The sequence below is a fragment of the Pelodiscus sinensis genome, chromosome 10, assembly GCF_049634645.1.
Source record: "Pelodiscus sinensis isolate JC-2024 chromosome 10, ASM4963464v1, whole genome shotgun sequence".
Lineage (NCBI taxonomy): Eukaryota > Metazoa > Chordata > Testudines > Trionychidae > Pelodiscus > Pelodiscus sinensis.
The window spans coordinates 11,366,808-11,382,237 of record NC_134720.1 but is presented as its reverse complement, the minus strand read 5'-3'; the positions used below and the strand labels follow the sequence as shown (position 1 = coordinate 11,382,237).

The window sequence follows — 15,430 nt, the reverse complement described above, 5'->3', positions numbered from 1 at the left end:
AATGGAGACTGAAATATTCCATTTACTACAAGCAGTGTAGGATTTTCAGGAAAGCAGGGAATCTCAGGCTTACATGAATTGTTATGAATTTATGACATTAAGATCTTATCAGATGAACTTGGACTATTTTTTTTTTTTTGGTCAGAGACCCCAAACTGTGTCCACATCTTTCTCCAGGCTAGTCTATTTCCTTAAGCATCTGGGTTGTCTGTTAGACGTATGCGGTGTCCACCAGATGGCACTATGCAACAGGCAGCAGCGGTGCAAGCTTCCTTCAAGGGTGGGGAATGTGCTCTACAGGGGAGTTATTTCTTAAGGACATTGATGTATTGTTTGCAGATTAGTTTTTCAGGCTTGGTACACTTTGCGTGATGCTGTTTAGAACAGTACCATGACACAGCACACTAAGAAACGGTTAGTGTGAAGCAGCAGGATCTATTAGACCAATTAATGAGCAACATGGGCATACACTTTAGAAATCACACCCCGTAGAGCACATTGCCATATCCTGTGCACAAGCCCTTATGTAGCCCTGCCAACGTGCTTCTATGGAAGGACTAATCCAAGAGCAGCCCAGTATCCAGGCCCATTCATTCCTCAGCCTATCTGGTCAGACTGCCAAGAAGGGACAATTAGCACCAAATGACACAGTGATTTTTGTGACGTGCATGGATTCCATGCCAGCTTTCCATCCACAGAAGCCTAGTTCATTCAGGACTGTTTTTGCCATATAATTAAACAGTGTTTTCTCAACAGCATAAATAGAAAAATACTTTTACAGTTACCCAATCGTTAGGGGGCATGGCTCTTAGGCAAGCTTGTAATAATGGAAATATTCAGAGCTAACTCTGGCATCGACTTATCACTGTACACAGAAACTACGTACTGTGTTTTACTTCTTAGTAAAGAATAGACATTTTAGTGGCAATTGCTGTCCATGTAAAAGCATAACCCTATTCCACTTGAGTTAAAGGGAAAATTCCATTAGCTCTCAGTAGTATTTTCTCAGCTGCCCATTTTTATTATCTGCCATTAGAGTTTGAACTAAAGAGAAAAACCTCAAGATAAAATGCTGCTGATTAAGATTAATTCTCTTGATGTAGCAATTTCTGCTACCTCTAGAACAAAGATGAGGAGAACAGATTATATTCTCTTTGAATTCTGTAGGAAATGAGCATGAGATAAGGTTTGGCTTGCTCACGCCACTCAGGTGAGCAAGCCAAAAGAGAAGCCAAAAAAGTCTATAAGGAATTCTGAGTAATAAAGCTGTTGGATTAATGCAAACTCTTGCCTCATGCCTCTGGTGGGTCATGCTGTATTACCTAAAAGAATATCTCTCTTTGATTGGAAAAAAGGAACATAAAAACATTGCATTTTTCTGAGCTCAGGCAGAATTTTAATCACCTTAGAAAGCTGAAAAAATAAAGTCTCCCCATGCTGCTTGAAAGAATGTTTTATTTTCCCTAGCAGAACTAGACCTGTGAGGAGTTATCAGACCTCTTACAAGTTAGACAAAGATGCATAAAGTTTATTATTGTTGATGTGAGTATTGGATGAACATAAACTGATTCTCATCTCACACTGATTTTACTCCTATGTAATCCCACTGATTTAAATCGAGTTATTACTGGTATACATCAGAATAGAAACAGGTCTAGTGTGCTGCTATTTTGTGGTTGACAATTTATGTTACTTGTGCAAATGATATGTAGTGAATTCTTTACTCCATGGCTGCGTCTAAACAACATCCCGTTCTTGAAAAAGGGATGTAAATTAGACTATTTGAAATTGCAAATGAAGCCGGGATTTAAATTTCCCACACTTCATTTGCATAATGGCGGCTGCGTTTTTCCCCAAAACGGGGCTGTTCGAAAGAAAAACGGCCATTTAGATGGGGATCGATTGAAAATAAAACCCTTTTTTTAAATATCCTGTACTCAAAAATGGTTCCACAACCTGAGACTTTCCAGAGTGTCTGGATGAAATCATGAAGGAGATGGACTAAGGATGGGTGCTGGGAGTCTAAGGGCCGAGGCCCCCCATCTCAAGGGGTCTGAGGCAGTCTGATCCAGACTCCTGTAGCCGGGTCATGTCTAGGTTGTGCTGTATCAGGAAAAGCAATAAACCCTCTCTATTCTAATGGCTGGCTGAGTCTGTTCTTTCTGCTACGGGGCTGCATGATCAGGGGGACCCCAACTCATTATCACAGCATTTTCTGAGTACAGGATCTTTCGAAAAAGGGTTTTATTTTTGGTCGATGCCTGTCTAAATGGCCTTTTTTCTTTCTTTCTTTCGAAAAGCCCTGTTTTGAAAAAAACCACGGCTGCCATTATGCAAATGAAGCACAGGAAATTTAAATCCCAGCTTCATTTGCAATTTCGAAGTGTCCCTGTTTTGAGAAAGGCATGTAGTTTAGACATAGCCTTTGTGTCCATAAGTTATCTCCACATAGAGGGTCCATTTTTATGGATTTTTTTCATTATTCAGGATAGTTTAACAGCTCTGTAAGGGTATGTCTACACTACCCGGCTAGTTCAAACTAGGAGGGTAATGTATGCATACCGCACTTGCAAATGAAGCCCGGGATTTGAATTTCCCGGGCTTCATTTGCATAAGCGGGGAGCCGCCATTTTTAAAACCCCACTGGTTCGAACCCCGTGCAGCGCGGCTACACGGGGCTCGAACTAGGTAGTTCGGACTAGGTTCCTATTCCGAACTACCGGTACACCTCGTTGTACCGGGGTTCGAACCAGCGGGGTTTTAAAAATGGCGGCTCCCCGCTTCTGCAAATAAAGCCCGGGAAATTCAAATCCCGGGCTTCATTTGCAAGTGCGGTATGCCTACATTACCCTCCTAGTTCGAACTAGCGGGGTAGTGTAGACATAACCTAAGAGCTTATTGTTCACATATTATTTACTTCTATTAATTGCTGTTAGTTACCTAGTCACCCAACTATTGTTTCTGCTCCATGATTGAATGACTGAAGAATTTATAAACAGACAAAAAGGAATCAGCTAAATAACCAATAACCATGGGAACAAACACATTTTTCACAAGTATGTTTGAGACTTTTCTAATTTGTAAGTGAATAAAAAACAAAACAAAAAACACTGGCACAATGTTCATAGGAATGAATATAAAGTATTGTGAATGCCATCCAAGTGACTTTACAGCACTTATTAGAACAAATGTTTGGAAACTTTTTTTGCCATATTTGTCCAGTTGTACCTAATATTCGTAGCTTACGGTTAGCTTTCAATGGGACTTCACCTCTTCCATTAGAAGTCAGTGGAAAATGCTTCACTTGATTTCAGTGGAGATAGGACAGAGCCCTTTATTTTTAATGTTTTCTTTCACTGAAGTGATTTTCTATGCTGTGTTCAGCATTACAGGCTAAACAGGCTTTACCTTTCATGATGGCTGTCCTTGGCGGAATACCACTATCACATCAGTTCCGTTCACCACTACCCTCTCTGCAGTGGGGAGAATAAGAACGTAAGAACAGCCATACTGGGTCAGACCAAAAGTTCATCCAGCCCGGTATCCTGTCTGCCGACAGTGTCCAATACCAAATGCCCCAGAGGGAGGAATCACAACAGGTGAATGTACTTGACTCAAATCTCTAGAAAGATCCATGGGCCAGATCCTCAGCCAGTGGAAACCAGCATGGTGTCAGATCCAAAGCCTGGTCTTTCTTAGGAGTTTACACTGAATTTATATTGCATACGGTCAATTTTCTAAACAATGAGTCCATCCTGCCAAGCCCATTCCATTGTCTTTAAGAGCTGCTAAAGCCTTGCTTCATTGGGAATGGGAAAATGGAGGTTAGCAGCAGCCTCTGGCAGAACAATTTTCCCTCCTCACCCAATTCAGTAGCCTCCTCTCCTATGAGTCATAGGACATGGGGGAACTCAAGGACAACTTCACACTCAACCTCTTGGGCATCACAAGGCAAAAGGCTGTTCTTCTAGCATTTGATTTCTTCCCCCTCCCCGCCAAGGATCCCACCATGGACTCCTTTTCTGTTCCTGCAACATGCATGATTCTCAAAATTGGCCATTCATAAAGCTTTATTTTAAAACATCTCTGATTTGCATTGCCCTGCACTGTGCTCTCCTTATTGCCCTGGTATCTGGCTGCTCAAAACCTCTGGCTAGACTCTCTGCCTCAGCCACCACTCTTCCAAATACCTTTCCCCCTTGCTCTCTCAAACATTATGGAGCACACAGCAGGCTACCACCATAAAGGGAATGCTGTGTCCACTGAGGTCTCACCTAGGCAGTAGATTCCTAATGCTTCCCTTTAAATGTTCAAAAAGCACATTCCACCACCATTCTGTACTTACACAGCCTGTAGCTGAACTGCTCCTTACTGTGGTCCATGCTGCCCATGTACAGCTTCATGAGCCATGAGATAAAGGTGTATGCTGGGTTGCCAAGGATCACTGTTTGGCATCTACACCTCTCCAATTCTAATTTTCTGACATGAGAAGAAAGTTCAAGTGGGCAGCTTTCTGCAGAGGCAGGCGTTCCTAAGGACACACATGTCATGTGCCTTTCCTGACAATTCCATGTTGATGTCAGTGAAATGGCCCTTGTGATCCACTAGTGCCTGCAGCACCATTGAGAGGTACCCCTTGGGGCAGGAGCCCCCAGCCTCCCTACATTCTGGGCCCCCCTTATCCATCCTGTGTCCCAAGTCCACTTTGGCTCATGGCAGGGCTTGAGCTCTTTCCTACTGGCTCCCAAGGTGGGTGCCATCTCCACTGTGGTGCTGGAGGAGCCCCACAGCCTCCCTACTGTCATGGCCCATCTTATCTGTGATATGTCCTAAGGGTGCCAGGTCCATGGTAATTGAGGGTGGGGCTTGAACCCTTGACCTTTGGCTCCCAAGGTGGGTACATTAGCCACTGGAGGAGCCCCCTACCTGCTGTACCTTCAGGGCCCCCCTTATCCATCTTATGTCCCTAGGGTGCTAGGTCCACATTGGTTGAGGGCATAGCTCAAATCCTTGACCTCTGGCTCCTTGGCAAGGTGATCAGGTGTCAAGATGAGGCTGTGCGTTCTGCCTGTTGCTCCACCACAGTTAGGGAACCCCATCACGGCAAAGCCATTCACAATGGTATCCATGTTTCCCAGAGTCCCATCTTTCTCCATAGCAGGATGGTATTGATCGCCTTGGCTACTTGTATAATGACAGCCCCCACTGCAGATTTCCCCACTCCAAATTGATTCCCAACTGATTGGTAGCTGTTTGAAGTTGCAAGCTCCCACAGGGCAATTGCCACGCATCAGATCGGGTCTCATGCAGAAGTTCCTGCACTTCAGGGCAGGGGAAAAGAATTCACAAAGCCCCGTGAAAGTGGCCTTGCACTGCTGATCATCCCATACCCACAGCTCTATGCAGTCCCACCAGTCTGTGCTGATCTGATGGCACCAGAACCAGTGTTTCACTGTTTCCAGGGGATCTAATGCCAGTGGCGTTTCCAGTTCACTCAACTCAAGGGCTTGCATGAACAGATTCATCCTCTTTGTGGAGCCATGCATATGCTCTCAACATACTCCACTAGTAGGCGCTCCAAGGTAAACATCATCATCACATGCTTTAATGCACAACAGGATCCCTGCTCGCACTGCTATGGCATCTTTGTAGGTAACCAGGGCCAAAAAGGGTGCAAAAGGACTGTTTCCCATTGATCCCAAGCAAGGTGGGGGGCGAGGAGGCAGCAGATGAGCATATTATGGGACACTGATTACATGAATCCAGAAACACCCTCTGCACAGTTTTGGTCCCAATGCACACTGGGGGCATAACCCAGAATGCCAAGTGGTGCAGGCACTGTGGGATAGTGCAGTGCTCTCAAAGTTGATGGCAGTCTCCTATTGCGGGTGTGCTATTTTGAACTAGGCTGAATTTTCGCCATAGAGGGGACATGGACCTTTGACTTTACAAAGGCGGGCGGTAAGAAATTGACCTTAATAAATTTGACCTTGTCTCACTAATGCAAATGCATGTTTCTCTTTTGAAGTTATCCACTCCATTCTTTGAATGTCTTAATATTCATATGCCTTAATATTCATATCATATCCTATTTTAGGATATTTATGGTCTTTATATTCATAGAGATAATAAGGTGCAGATCTTACCTTCAGTCTACACCATGTAGCTCCATTGTCTTTCCCATTTTTCACTTAATCTTTTTCCTATTTGTCACAAACTGCTTTTGATTAGCTCCAATGCTGTTTGATTAATTTTTTCTGTGGTACAAAGGTTCCTGAAAGCCTGCAAAAGTCAAGGTATTTAAAAATAATAACGGGGGCGGTAATGCTTTTTTCCATAACAAGTGTCCCTTGAGCATGTACTGTACATTCACCAACATTTCTTAGACCTCTTGCTTTAGTAATTTCCATTAGTATATTTCATGAGCCCATGTAGCCTTCCTGCACTTTGTTTACTAGTGTGTATGGGGGTGGATAGAACAATGTTGCTGATTGCCATGGCAGCATAGTGCGTATCGGCAGCTATCATTAATTCTTAATGGAAGGGTTCTGGCCAAGAGTAAAAGAAGCCAACTTAATCTTTAATGTAAATTGATTTTAAAATAGACATTGCAAAAAGAGACAAATTGCAATGAGTGTTAAGCTTGTGAATCTCCTGCATGGCAAGAACATCTTAGAAGTTCCAATTTTAGCCCTTTGTGATTTATTTCACAATAATGTTATGCATATCTCCTGTCAGATGGGTGTGCTGAATGCTAGAATCAGTGGTCCTTCATGTAGTAATGTATCTTGACAATAAAATGTAGGTGGCTCTTTATGAATGTCACATGTTACTGGATTAATTTTAGAGGGAAAGACCAAAACATTTCTGACTGCATTATGAAAAGTGGAGAGACATTCACCAAGGATAATTAAATAGTTTGTCTTCAGAGACCCCATATGGTGTGAACAGACACTATATGAAATCGCTAACACTGCCTTGCCTATGATTATCTACTCTGGCAATCTTTCTTGTGATTCATTTTCTATGCTTGTTTAGTCTAAAGCTTCCTCTGGGTAGAGATTGTCTGCTGTACCCAATTTATGGATTGTGGGTGGCTATCATGGTTATTGTTTAAGAATTAATTGTTTGTAACATACATATCCTCCAAAAAGAAAAGGGATGAGTAGTTCTTAAACCATATTCAGTGTTCAGCTCCCAAGCATGACTAATATAAGCTGACATCTTTTTTAAAAAAGCAAGGTGGAGACCAGTCAATTCCCATTAGGTCTGGGAATTAAACCTTTTCTCCATTTTGACTGCTCACAGAGGCTTCAAGGCTTTCTAGCACTGCATAGTAATTCTTCTCTTTTTCAGTCCATGAATTCAGTTCTCCACTTTGCTACACTGGTTTAAAACTGATGGAGCAGAAAATCGGGTCCTTTTTATTTTTATACTACAGAACAGTATTTCACTTCAATCCATTGTACAATGCTACAAGAAAAAAATCGTAGTTTCATTTTTTTTAAAGATAAATAAGCTGTACTACCTTAGGGTCTGACTCTGTAAATCCTTGCACATGTGGGTTTTGTTCATGGGAGAAGTCCCACTGAACTATTCACGTAGTTGTGTATAAGTGATTTTCAGGATTATGCCCCACTCAGCACTTATGCATGTGCATAACTTTAAACCCCCAATGGGACTTATGCCCCTTCTTCAATTTAAAGGCATGTTTGAATGCTTTGCTGAATAAGAAAGGTTTGCTGAGCCAGAGCCTAAAAAGGTATTTAATAAAACCAAAGTTGTAATCAAGGAACTCTGCCATAGTTTCAGCTTCCCCATAACTAAAGAAGGGTCTCACAGGCAGAGATGCCATTTGTAATAGTTACTTGCACAGAAAGTCTTCACTGATGATATAGAACAGCCTGGGATATGAACGGCAGCACAGCAGTGGATGTACAGGAAAGGCTTTTACAGTTATTGTTAGGTACAGCTGCTGATTATTTTAAAGCAGAGGTAGCTGGTCACAGGTATGTGTAGGAGCTGAGGGAAGGATTGGGTAGGCCTCCTATTGATAGGAAAAGGAAAGGAAAATCGCAGGCCCTTTTGGAAACACACTACTAGTCCGAACGCCAATGAAAAGAGTACATGTGTGCATAAAAAAAGGGAGGGTGTTCATACATGCACATTAAAGCTGCTTTTTTGCTCAACTTGAGGATCAGCATTTGTGAAGAAATCATGTAGAGTGCTAAAAAATCATAGCTCTGACTCTACCACATGGACTCTTACAACAACTTTAAGAGTCTTCTGCTTTTCTGATGGCTCGAGACAAGTAACTTCATTTCCTGTGGCTCAGGCAAGAAACTGAAGAAAAAAATGTGTATGTATGTGAGCAGCGCAGAAGTCAGCCGAGCACCACGGCGGGAGGCAAAGGGGGCGGGATGCTGACATGCGGGGTGACGCTTCCCGCCGTGGTGCTCGACTGACTTCTGCTCCTCTCAGCCAGGCCGCCACAGGGGAGCAAGCGGCGCAAGCAGCCATTTGGGCCCCGCGCTCCCTATGCAGCACCCTCGTGCTGCATGGGGAGCGTGGACACCAAACGGCCGGTTGCATCGCTTACTTCCCTGCAGCAGCCTGGCTGAGTGGCGCAGAAGTCAGCCGAGCACCACGGCGGGAGGCAACAGTGCTGCCTAGAGGCAACAGCCAGTGTTTCAGCGTTAGTCACAGACTTTGGGCTACTATATATATGATGAAAGAGAGTGATTAAAATATCTATCCCATTGCATTGGAGCTTTCATTTTAAGGAAACTGACTCTATCTAAGTGTAATAGATGAAACTGAATGTCACAGTAATGATGAATAACATGTATGTATTTCGCTAGACTAAGGTGAATTGGGATGGAGATAAACTTCTTTGCATACAAAAAGGAGAAAAAGAAGGCCGTGGTTGGACCCAGTGGATCGAAGGAGATGAAATGCATCTGGTATGGTTATGGAACATGTTTTAAATGTCATAATTTTTTCTATTATTTATTCAAATGGATGAAAGTAATGGCACGCAGCTTGCTGCAAATTATCTTGGCTTACTGTGGAGTAATTAAACATTGGTGTTGCCTTTGACTTGCTTCTAACATCATAATTTCATGTAGTGCCATTATTCTCTCATGGCCCTTCTGAAAAGAGCAATGTTCTAAATTCAGGCAGTCTTTGTGTTAACTGTCTGTTCCCTGATATATCAATTTAAATTGTGTACAGAGGAAGACAGGTAACAGAAATATCTTTCATACATTCAGGGTATGTCCACAGTGCAGAGTTTTTTCGGAAAAATGGCTGTTTTTCTGAAAAAACTTCACTTACGTCCACACTGCAATTGTGTTCTTTTGAAAAAAATCAAACGAACAGAGGGGGTTTTCCAACATTGGTAAACCTCTTTCTATGAGGAAGAAGCTTTTTTCCAAAAGCGCTCTTTTGGAAAAAGGTGTGTGTGGACAAGGAAGAGGGAGTTCTTTTGAAAGAAGAGGAAAGAGGAAAAAGCACAGGTGCCCTGTGGCCGCTCTGTCCGTAGTAATCACAGCTGAAATGCGAGATAGCATCCAGACTGAATGGACGCTATCTTTCAAAAAAACAGATTGCTTTTTTTATGTACTTTTGCTGTGTAGATGCTCTCTTTCAGAAGATCTCTTCTGGAAAAGCTTCTTCCAAAAGAAGCCTGCAGTCTAGACATAGCCTCAGTGATGTAAACAGGATGGGAACTGATGAAATTCTGTATCCAAGAACATATGATATAGGGAGAAACAAAATTGTTCTTTCTTTTTAAATGTGGGCCAGAATGAATTTTGGCTTAGAAAAACAAAGAGGGCAGTTTTTTAAATGGCATGTTCCTTCTGACTGTGGTCTCAATATTTTCTAGTTAACAGAAACTAATGCAAGTTTATAATAGTTTATCCCTTTTTTCTGGATAGAGGTTCATAACATCCTCCTAGAGACTCACCTTTTACACAAATGTGGTAAAAGGTGTTTTTCCCACGGAAGGAAGCAAATCAGATCACTAGTCCCACTTGCCATTCCATTCCCTCTGTACTTAGGAATCTTCTGTTTAGAATCCTGTCTCCAGCTCAGTAGCACAATGCCCTCAGATTCCTGTAACAGCAGCCAGGGCCAACTAAATACTGCTATGCATAGGGGTTTCTGAGGAAGGTTAGGAGGGAAAGAGACTAAGAAACACACTTAGGTCAGTCCCCTGTGGTCTCTTTGTTCTCTCCACACACTGCCTAACCCCTTTGTGTATGACCTCCAAGGACAGTATCATGGCCCCATTGAAGTCATTGGCAAAACTTGCACTGATTTCCATGGGGTCGAGATTTCACCTGCACCTGTATTTTTTTAACAGATTATAGTGTACCCTCATTGTCCCTAGTTTTACATCACTTGGCACACTGGGCTAGGAGGCACTGCTTCCGGCCATCCTTAACCTCTGTTCAGGGTCCACTCAATGTGGACATGCTAGTTCGAATTAGCAAAACGCTAATTCGAACTAGTTTTTAGGTCTAGCTGCGCTAATTCGAATTAGCTGAGTTCGAATTAGCGCTGTAGTATAGACATACCCACAGAGACTTGAAGATCTTGGCTATTCAAAAGCTGTACAAGAAATAGGGACATTTACAAGAATTTTTTTTAATCATAAGGTCAAAGGAGAGAAGACCACAATGTGCATTCCAGTTGGAATGAAGACATGTTTTAGAATTAGTTAATTCGAACAAAGCTAATTCGAATTAGCACAGCTAGACCTAAAAACTAGTTCAAATTAGCGTTTTGCTAATTCGAACTAGCATGTCCACATTGAGTGGACCCTGAACAGAGGTTAAGGATGGCCGGAAGCAGTGCCGGCAGGGCATCAGAGTAGGACTTAGAGCGTGGAGCTGCTGTCTCAGGCTAGCCAAGGGCTGTGCTTAAAGGGACCCGACCCCCAACCCGGACAGACAGTTCTCAGGGTCCCCCGCTTGCAAAGCAGTCCTGGCTTAGATTGCCCGAAGTACCCACACTGGGCACATCACAGCACTCGGCCATCAGACCGGCTGCACTTGCCACAGGCTGCCATCTGAGGAGATAGGGGAATTGGGGGGCTGCAGGAGCAGTTTCACCCCCAGAAGCCCACAGAGCCAGCCCAGTCCTCCCCATCAGGGGTTTGTACCCCATTCCTCTCTCACCTCCTTCCACTTACCCCTTCCTAGCCCCCCTTCCTGATGTACAAAATAAAGGACAATTGTGTTCAAAAATAGAATCTCTCTTTATTGAACAAAACTGGGGGAGACTGGGAAAAGGAGGTGGGAGAGGGGAAGAGAGAGGGTGGGAGAGGGGAGAGCAACTACAATATCAGGGGTTTGGCACACGTCCCATATGAAGAGAGGCTAAAGAGACTGGGACTTTTCAGCTTAGAGGAGAGGAGACGGAAGGGGATATGATAGAGATCTCTAAAAGCACGAGTGGTGTGGAGAGGGTGCATACAGAAAAGTTCTTCATTAGTTCCCATAATAGAAGGACTAGAGGACACCAAAGGAAAGGAATGGGTAGCAGGCTTCAAACTAATAACAGAAAGTTCTTCTTCACAAAGCAAATTTCAACCTGTGGAACTCCTTGCTGCAGGAGGCTGTGAAGGCTACAACTAGAACAGAGTTTAAAGAGAAGTTAGATCAATTCATGGAGGTTGGGTCCATGGAGTTGTATTAGCCAGGGGGTAGGAGTGGTGTCCCTGCCCGAAGTTTGTGGAAGGCTGGAGAGGGATGGCACGAGACAAATGGCTTGGTCACTGTCTTTGGTCCATCCCTTCCAGGGTCCCTAGGGTTGGCCACTGTCGGCAGACAGGCTACTGGGCTAGATGGACCTTTGGTCTGACCCAGTACGGCCATTCTAAGCTCAGGGATCAGGGTCGGGGGTCTCAGTGGACCACCTTGATTTTCATATAAACCTGCTCCTGGGTGGCCAGGCTGGCAGCTCTCCTGCCCTAGACGGCCGCTTTTCTGTGCCTAGTGCAGAGGTCGTGGACGAGGTCCACGATGTCTGCACTGGACCAGGCGGGTGCCCGCCTCTTGCGGTCCTGGGCAAGCTCCCGGGAGCCGCCAGCCTGGTCCTGGGAAGAGGGGGAGGGCTGGGGGGCATCTGGTGGCTGGCTCGAGCCGTGCAGGGTGCAGGGTCTGCTGGCTGGGTGCTGGCAGGCTTGCACCTGGCACGGGCACCATAGCCAGCCCGTGCCCCTTTAAGGAGTCCGGGGCCGGGAGGGGGGCATACAGGTTTCCCTGGTGGTGCCCAGAGTGGCCACCAGGGAAAGCTGGGGAGGGCTAGCCTCCCACTAGTTCGAATAAGGGGCTACACAGCCCTTAATTCAAACTAGTAAATTCAAACTAGGTTTAGTCCTCGTACAATGAGGTTTACGTAGTTCGAACTAAGCACTCCGCTAGTTCGATTTAAGTTCGAACTAGCGGAGCGCTAGTGTAGCGCCTATCAAAGTTAATTCGAACTAACATCCGTTAGTTCGAATTAACTTTGTAGTGTAGACATACCCTGGGTCTTTCTGAGAGCCATTTGGTGCCAAGGCAAATTACCATAAACATATTTTAAGATACTTGAATAATTGTTTTATGATCCTGTTGAACTTTGCACAATGATCCAAATATTAATTTAATTTTTTTTGCACATATTCATTGTTTTGCCTTGAAGGTGTAATAGTGCCTTACCAGCTGCTTGCACCCCACTAGTTCTCCTGACATGAATTTTGTAGCATAACATTCTTCTTTCCTGTTTTATTTCCCTCCTCAAATTCTGTTTCACTACAGTTACTGAAAACAGGCACTTCTCTGTCCTTTTTCCAGGACTTTTTGAATATAATAGCTTTTTTTCTTTCGTGTTGACTGCCCCTAGCAGTTTGTAGTTCTTTTTTAATCAGTAGGTTTTCATAACCTTACTGCATGTTCCTTCTTCCAGATTATTGATATGTCAAAGTGAACAAAATTGGTCTTATTTTCCTTTATGTATCATGTGTACTTGAAGAGCTTTTATCGGTATCTCTTTTCCTCGCTGTATTTAAATAATTGTCTAAGTTACATTCAGCCTTCATTTTCCTTCATGTGCCTCTAATCGTTTTATATGATTTATCTTCTTTTATATGCCTTTCTTCCTTGAGCATGTTCTGCTCACTTTTCTTCATCCTCTCTTTTGTATTTCTGCAATATTCATTGCTAACTCATGGGCAGTTGTTAATTTATCTTTGAACAAGTTTCATTTGCTTTTGTTTTGGTTTATGGTGTTAATTCAATTTCTTGCTAAGTTTGCTCAAGGAAAATCAACAAGCAGATTTGAAAAAGTAGGTGGTGGCTGTTTCCTAATCTCTGCCCACTTGTGACTCCAGAATGAGGAGCTACTCGCAACATTTAATGCAGATTTTCATAAAACGGTTACTCTTTTTTGGGTGCTTTGATCAACAACAAAAGTGTTAGGGTACACTAACCCCTAGATCGATCTAGGGAGACTAATGAGGGTGACCGGAATTGCAAATCAAGCCCGGGATTTAGCCTCATTCCCTCATTAGCCTCCCTAGATCGATCTAGGGGGCTAGTGTAGACGGACCCCCATTGTGTTCCTGTTAGGCTCCAGAATGAACATTCTTTAAGATAAACAAGATGTTCCATACTTCTCTAAGAGCTGTTCTTTCTTGATGGCTACCACTCCCTCCATCCTGCCACAGCAGGGAGATATCACTGAATCTGTTTATCTGCTACCATTCACACTGTGAAGTTTATTTTTGCAGGCCCAGTAGCTAGCAACTGATTTTTTTTAAAGTCTTAGATTAGGGAACACATCATGGCAGTCAGTAAGCAAAGAGCTGGATACCAAACCAAGGCTATGTCTATACTGCACCCTTCTTCCGCAAAAGCTATGCAAATGAAGTGCAGAGTAGACTATCACCACTCTTGAATGATTAATTAGGAGCTGTTTTTGCATAAGAGGCTTTTGCGCAAAAAGGAGCCCACCAATTAATTATGCAAATGAAGCACAACGCTTGATTTGCATAAGCTTTTGCGGAAGAAGGGTGCAGTCTAGACATAGCCCAAGTGTGCTCCACTTCAAAAGCCAACTTGTTGGTAAAATTCTCTGACGTATGGAACACTACAAAAATGCACTAGATCACTTCTAAATAGTTTTTCTCTGTCTCCATCTGTTCGCCATTAACAATTATAGTCATGGAGTTGTCCAAATGTAAATTAGGGATTGTACCCTTCTTGATTCCTTCTTTTTTATAGTACTTTTCTTCTTCATTATACATTGTGTCCACTAATACTTTAAAATACTTTCTCCAGTTAATCTATCAGAGTCCGTGTCAAATTTTCAGCTGGCTTTTGGTTTTGGCACCTGCAACTGATTACCCACACATCAGTGGGGGGGGGGGGGGGGGATTGGGGCTTATGCACATGTAGAGTACTATTCAATTTCCATGTGCAAATATGCTGCTTGTATGCCTACAACATAAGTGTTCATTTTGGTGGGTGCAAAAGTGAGAACCTTTGCAACAGTGGATTCCTAGGCTTGATACTAATTATTAGCTTTTTTCTTTCCACAGATCTATCCAATTTCAGTTATTATTGCATCATCATCCTGTTATAAAATTTTTGTAACAGTTGTTCCTTAATTTGAATCTAAGTAATTGTTTATATGGTTAAATCAAATATTAGATGGACAAGTGGTTTAGAAAGTGACACACTCATGTTGCTATACTGTGGAAAAGTACTAATGAATCGTATTTTCTTTTCAGGAAATAAGAGTAGGTGGTGTCAAATGTAAACAAGTCTTTAAGAAGGTACAGTAACCCTGGGCTGACCATTGCTGGTACAGAGCTGAAGAACAGAAGAAAATGTATGGATTTGCTACCAAAGCTCTAAGTGCCATTGGTGCATAAATAAATCCTTAAATTCTAGAGAGTAGATCCTGGTGAACATCTGTACACATGAAAGTAAAACTGTGTAGTGCTGTCTGCATAAAGTATTTTTTTAAAGAAAGCATTCTGAATAAACACAATTTTTAGAAATGCCAATTAAAGATATTGCAAATCATACATCTCTGTGTGTGCCTTTCTTTATGGGAGACCTAAGTCCAAAGTAATTTAATATAAGTGGGTTTGAGGCTTTTAAAATACTGTTATTTCTATTTTTCATTTACACTATGCCCACTTTACATTGCAGTAATCATGGAACAGTTTTAAGGTGGACTTCGTCTCTAAGAACTTGTGGTGGAGTATGTTCAAACCCATAGATAAAGGACTAGCTGGATCAGACCAAAAATTAGCCCACCTGTCAGTAACTGTAACTGTGTGTTAGGCTTGATTTTTTTTTTTTTTTTATTTTTTTTTTTTGTTTAAATCAGACATGGCTGGGGAGAAGATGGGTGGTCATCTAATTGAAGG

At 42.8% G+C, this 15,430-nt stretch overlaps 1 protein-coding gene across 1 annotated transcript in view; it reads left to right on the top strand.

Annotated features, from left to right (window-relative positions):
- Nucleotides 1–15,080, top strand: part of RBP1 (retinol binding protein 1) — a 38,002-nt gene extending 22,922 nt beyond the window's left edge. The window contains exons 3-4 of the mRNA XM_006124988.4: nucleotides 8,862–8,963; nucleotides 14,783–15,080. Of these exons, the coding sequence (XP_006125050.1) occupies nucleotides 8,862–8,963; nucleotides 14,783–14,836 (156 nt within the window). The 3' untranslated portion in view covers nucleotides 14,837–15,080. The remainder of the gene's footprint in view (nucleotides 1–8,861; nucleotides 8,964–14,782) is intronic.
- The last annotated feature ends 350 nt before the right edge of the window (nucleotides 15,081–15,430 follow it).